Below are 6,000 nucleotides of genomic sequence, written 5' to 3'. Positions count from 1 at the left end.
AGGCTAGTTAAGCACTGGAATAAATTGCCTAGGGAAGTTGCAAAATCTCCATCATTGGAGATTTTAAAGAGTAGGGACAGTGCTAATCCCTAGTCCGGCCTTGAGTGCAGGGGACTGGACTAAGAGATCTCCTGAGGTCCCTTCCAGCGCTATGATCATTTCTACTGGACCTTACACACTCACAGAGTGACATCACCTGGTAAAACACCACCAGTGTCAGCTTTCCTTAAGCCAGGTCTCCTACCCCAGCCCAGGGAAACCGAGCAAGGGAGGATGGAGAGAGTGGGGGCGGGGCGGGGCGAAGGGTCTCCTCTTCTCCTCAGTTTATCGGCGCCACGGCAGCTGATGTAAGCGCCTGCGAGGAAGAGGGCGGGGTGCTGCTCGGCCGAGTTGCATTTTGGGTAACGGCTGCCGGTCTAAGAGGCGGGCACCACGGTCCGTTATCTTTCCCACGTGACAGCCAGTGGACAGGGATCAGCTGACTGGTTCTCACGTGACCTGCTACAGCTCCCCGGATCCTACTCTGGAAAGCCGGGGCCGCGCCGCGATGGGGGAGCCGGGCGGCGAGGAGGAGCGGCCGCTGCTGGGCTCGGCGCACAATGACTGTCCCCAGCGCCGGGCGCTGCCGGCCCTCTGCGACCCGCGGCGGCTGGCCCACCGGCTGCTGGTCCTGGCCTTCATGTGCTTCCTGGGCTTCGGTGAGTCCCGCCAGCGGCAGCCAGCCTCGTGCCTCCCCTCTGCCCCAATCCTCCTCTCCTGCCCTGCCCTGCCCTGCCCAGTTCCTTAGCGGCAGACTGGGACCGGGCTCCTCGTCTGCCCGCGGTTAGGAGGGCGGCAGAGCCTCACACTGCCCCACCCGCGCGCAGTGCCCTGCGTAGCAGAACTCCGCCAGCAAAGCTGCGGCGCGGCGCTGCTGGGCCAGGGACTTGCTGCAGTTTTTGTAAAGTGTCGGTGGGAAAAACAACCGCCCCCCCCCCCCCACACCTTGGTTTCTGTCCCCACAACAGGGTCCCTGTTATCCCCTGTCTTTGTTCCTCGGACCAAACCGTGTCCAGGCTGTGTTGTAAACGCTAAACCTACAGTCGTGTCCTGTCTGCACAGGCAGGAGTCAAGCCTGTTGCCTTAGGTAGGATTAAGAGTCCTGATGATCATAGAATATCAGGGTTGGAAGGGACCGCAGGAAGTCATTTAGTCCAAAACCACCTACTCAAAGCAGGACCAATCCAGATCAATTTTTTACCCCCAGTTCCCTAAATGGCCCTCTCAAGGATTGAACTCACAACCCTGGGTTTAGCAGGCCAGTGCTAAACCACTGAGAGCTATCCTTCCCCCTACGTTGTATTGCAGGGCTTTTTAAAGGTTAGGAGGCTGATAGGTTTAGCATCTATTCTTATTTCTTCCATGTTAAGTTTAAAAAATTCTTCATTATAAACCTTCTGTCTTGTTTTATTTTTTTTCGAATTTGAGATATGGTTCCCTGACATGAGTTTTGCTGTATAGGCAGGCGCTACGTTTATTTTCTTTTGGCCTTTTTTGTTTTTCACCACACTGTGCCAAAACATACAAACCCATTATTGATTCAAATGTGCTTTTCTTGAGTTTGAAGCCTCCACAAGTTCTGAACAAGAAAGTCAGGGCTGTGTCTGGTTTGTTTCGCTGCACAGAAACTATCACTGCATACCAAAATCACTGTCTACCTCTCAGCTAGTATAAACTTTCACAGCTTGTGACTTTAATATGACAGTTCTCAGAGTTGAGAAGTTTCATTCCAAATGATTGTGGTTATTGTGCACTGAACTTGATGCAAACAGTATATAGAGACACATTCAAGTTAAATCTTACTTTACTAATTCTTTAAGTTACTAAAAGCTTAATTCACTTTTCTCTTTTTGTACTTTATTTTCCTTGCCCAGGTTGGATGGAGTAGTCACTTTTCAGTCTGACTTTCTGGTGCACTAGTGCAGTGCTACAGTGTTTAAATTGTGACCACTGCACAGGAATGTTTGAATCCAAACACTCTTTCACTGATGTTGTGTTTTTTTTTAAAGTAATTAAAATGTTTGCAGTAGGTTTTTATAGACTTTTTACAAAAGTAAAACCTGTCAGAAGCATGGACACTTTCAGTTTAAAGAACCATATTTTAATCAAATGCTGTTTATGTGGTTTTTGAAGGTTCATTGTTTATTCAGTACAGTTATGAGCAGATTCCTGATAGCAGGAAGGGGCTCCCGTTATCAAAAGAAAAATGGCTTCTGTATGAGCACTGGCACTTCATGTAGTTGTGCAGTAACAAACCTGGGGTATGGTTAGTATAAATGCAGAACAATTGATTTTCTGGAGGGGCAGAAATGGTTAAGATAAGTGTTTCTCTGATCAAGGGCCAGTAATGATGCTGTGGTAATTTGACTAATTAATTTAAAAGAAAAATCTTTCCAAAAAGTTATATCTTGCATTAATGTGAAAGAGAACTTGCTTTTATTCACAAGAGTAGTTACTATTTAAGTATGTGAATGCTTTATATTGTCTGCTTAACTTATTTCCTAGCAGTTTGTTAAATTGAAGATAAATGTCACTGGTTGTATTTTTTTATTTATTTGGACACTTAGTAAGAAACTTCTTTTAACTGGAAAGATTAATAGTTTTAAAGCTGTTAAAATAGCACTGTAAATATACCATTGTTTTTAAATTTATCACAGACTTTTGCAATATTCTTCATTAAGTTCTAAGAGAAATGAACTTAGTAGACAGAAATGTAAGCAACTTCTGTTATCTGTGACATGACTTGTTGCAGATGTCATTAAAATACAATTCAACTTGATTTGTTGCAACTTCCACATGGAAAGTAGCTAGATCATCTTTATTAAGATAATCTTAGTTTTGTATTCAGTATTTCTAAATAGTTTGTCTAATCTTATTTAGTATCTTCATTCTCCTTGTAGGTAGCTATTTTTGCTATGACAATCCAGCAGCTCTACAGACTCAGGTTCAAAGGGTAAGTGGCGAAAATTCCTTTTATATTGTAACTGACTCTTTTAGGGAGATTGTTTTCAGTAATAAGCTTACTTCTGAATAACATATAAAGAAGACTTTAACCATGCATTAGTGGAATGAGGAAATCATCCATGTAATTTAATTAACTGGTGGGTTGACTACTTATCTTTTTTTTTTAACAAGAGCATTGTCAAGTACTGTAGTTGAAGTTTTGAATCTAAAACTATTGTATATGTGCAATACTTGGCGTTCCTTATCAAGGTGAGAGTTCATGAACTGGAGTAATACACTCAGTGTACATGCAAATAACCGGATACTCATGAATGTGACCTTCTTGTGGCCCTTCACAGTGTACTCTACATGAGCTACAACCTGTCCATCTGGAATAGTACATTTGCATGTCCATTTGTCTGTGGTCAGTTGCACCTGCTAGCTCCTTTTTTTATTTAAAAAAGGGCTGGGGGAGGGGGTAGAACTATGGCTGAGACTTGGTGCTGATTTTTCCTGAAGGAACCATAACTCTCCTGTGCTGCATGTGTTAAAGGCATTAAGGCAATGTCCACACTTCGGCCCTTACAACGGCACAGCTGTGCTGCTATAAGGTCTCCTGTGTAGTCACTCTATGCCAGCGAGGGAGTGTTCTGCCACCAGCATAGTTTAAACCACCCCCAACAAGTGGCAGAAGCTATCTCCTGCTGCCTTAGTGGTATCCACACCAGCGCTTTTGTTGGTGAAACTTATGTCCCTCAGGCATGTGGTTTCTTCCCACACCCCTTAACAAAAAAAAAAGTTTTGTGGACAAAGTGCTAGTGTAGACAAAGCCTAAGGCTAGTGTCATATGCAGGAGTAAAACAAAAATACTGCCTATATTGAATGTAGCAGCATTAGAGTTGACTTGGAATGATATTTTTATTCAATGACTTTTTGCTTTTGAAATGAACTGCTGTATAACACTTAAGTAGCTTTCTGCATTTAGTTATAGATGAGCTTGTGGAATAATGCTGCATAAAATCTACCAGATTCTTCTCTTTATGTGATTGCAGTAAGCATTCAAATGACCTCTGCTTTAAAATGAAGGGTGAAAAATGACAGAAATGTTGCATTCAAATTGCTCTCTAATTGAAGTTCTCAAACTCTAGAGAATGGATGACCATCTGCAAATTTATTGATTTATGTCACAAGGAAGGAGTTGAGTACATGGGGGGGCGTGGGCAAGTCTGGGCCATTATTCTGTAACTGTTGATTCTATCTAAGTTCTTATACTGTGCTTACCACTATAGTACCTGATCACTACCTGAACACAGCTACATTCATGGCATTATATGCCTGGTATTCCTGGCCCAATGTGGTTCTCTGTTTCTTTGGAGGCTTTCTGATAATCACACTGCTTAATGCACTCTAACATCCATGACCCTTACTCTCACTGAGTAGTATCTGTGCACAAATAATCCCACTCACTTAGTGGGGCTACTCATGTGGGTAAATGCTACTCATTACAAGTAAAAATTGCAGAGTTGGGCTCTTTGTAAACCAAAACCAAGAGGAAATAATTACACTAGTGTAGTTTACTCAGACAAATTGATATGCAAAATCCATCGGTATTTTGCATGTTGAAGGCTCTCCATTTAAACAGCGTTTATGTACCTGTCAAAATTTTGCTTATTTCTTGTGTTATCTTAACAGTAATTTCAACACTGAACCATATTGTTTTTCAAGAGATTATAGAAATCAGCTTGGAGGTTAGATTAATTTTAACTTTCTGTAAGAATACAGTCCACATCTGACTGTTGTTAATGAAGAATATTGCAGAAAGACACATTTGTCCTTCAAAGTGTGACATTTGATCAGCTTTCACTGAGTTTCTTTGAGTGTTTGAATCTGAACAAGCTGCAAAATCTGTTTCTTTCACACATGTTTTTCTATAAGGTGGATAATGTTTTATTCTTAACCTTAAAATCAGGGGGTGTGTGTGGTTCTTTTTCTTACTTGCATTTAAAAAAAAACACAACTTTGTTTAAAATGAGACTTGAAATTGACAACTTATGTTAAAGCCTTTGTGTTGCTTGACACCATTCTTCTGCATGTCAGCAGAAAGAAGACTTCTCATCTTCTATATCCAGGCTTCACTTGTGCTTAGGGTTTGAGGTGGGCAGGAGCAGTATGACTGAAATCTTCCAAAAGTTGTAGACGTAAAAGCAGCTGTAGGGGCAAATCTAAGGGCTTGTCTATGCTACTGCTTAAGTCAATGTGACTTGCGTTGCTCAGGGGTGTGAAAAAGCCATCTCTCCGAGTGATGCAAGTTATGTTGACCTAGTGCTGGTGTGGACAGTGCTTAAGTCAGGGAGACGCTGACATAGCTTCTGACTCTTGTTGAGGTAGAGGAATGAAGCCAATAGGAGCACACTCTCCAGTCAGCATAGTGCGTCTTTACCAAACATGCTACAGGCTGTGCCGATATAGCGTGCTACTGTAGACTAGCCCTAAGACTGCAGGGGATGAGGAGGCGGCAGGATTTGGGGATCCCATACAGAAAGTTTGCATTTGCTGCATCCCACTGAGCCATGCTTGGGGTGGGATCTATTCTGTGCATCTCTGGAGGCGAAGCAAGGACCTGGGGATTTTTAGCTGAACCTGGAGTACCGTATCCCAAGGGTAGAGATCCCCTCCACCACCCCTCTCCTATCTCTTCTTTTCCTTGTTTTCTTCTGAATGAGCTCCCCAGCATATGAACCATCTGTTTGGGTTAGAATTTGAATCTTGGGTGATTAAAACTTCTCATTTCAGACTGTCTGCATTGAGTACATTTGTGTCACATTTTGGAATGGTTTCTTTACAGCAAGAGCTAGAAACTAGTTTAAAACTTAACTAACTTGGGGGGGATTTTCAGAGGCACAAAGGTCAGTTAAGGGCCCAACATTCCTCTTGACTTTCAATGGGTGCCTAAGGCCTGGGCTACACTAGCCAGGGGATTTAAACTAAGATAAGCAACTTCAGCTACGCAATCTTAGT

General features: G+C 42.8%; 1 protein-coding gene across 4 annotated transcripts in view; it reads left to right on the top strand.

The window, feature by feature from the left end:
• The first annotated feature begins 480 nt into the window (after window positions 1–480).
• Window positions 481–6,000, top strand: part of MFSD1 (major facilitator superfamily domain containing 1) — a 28,522-nt gene continuing 23,002 nt past the window's right edge. Inside the window, exons 1-2 of one of the 4 annotated variants that reach the window (XM_030574842.1) lie at window positions 481–698; window positions 2,940–2,992. In XM_030574842.1, coding sequence (XP_030430702.1) covers window positions 548–698; window positions 2,940–2,992 — 204 coding nt within the window. In that variant the 5' untranslated portion in view covers window positions 481–547. Of the gene's footprint in view, window positions 699–2,939; window positions 2,993–4,292; window positions 4,359–6,000 lie in introns of those variants that run through there. The other 3 variants (XM_030574843.1, XM_030574844.1, XM_030574845.1) reach the window with 3 other exon arrangements.

The sequence above is a fragment of the Gopherus evgoodei genome, chromosome 9 (assembly GCF_007399415.2).
Source record: "Gopherus evgoodei ecotype Sinaloan lineage chromosome 9, rGopEvg1_v1.p, whole genome shotgun sequence".
NCBI classification, from domain to species: domain Eukaryota; kingdom Metazoa; phylum Chordata; order Testudines; family Testudinidae; genus Gopherus; species Gopherus evgoodei.
Note: the sequence above shows the minus strand (reverse complement) of the source record. Positions and strands in the feature narration are given on the sequence as shown.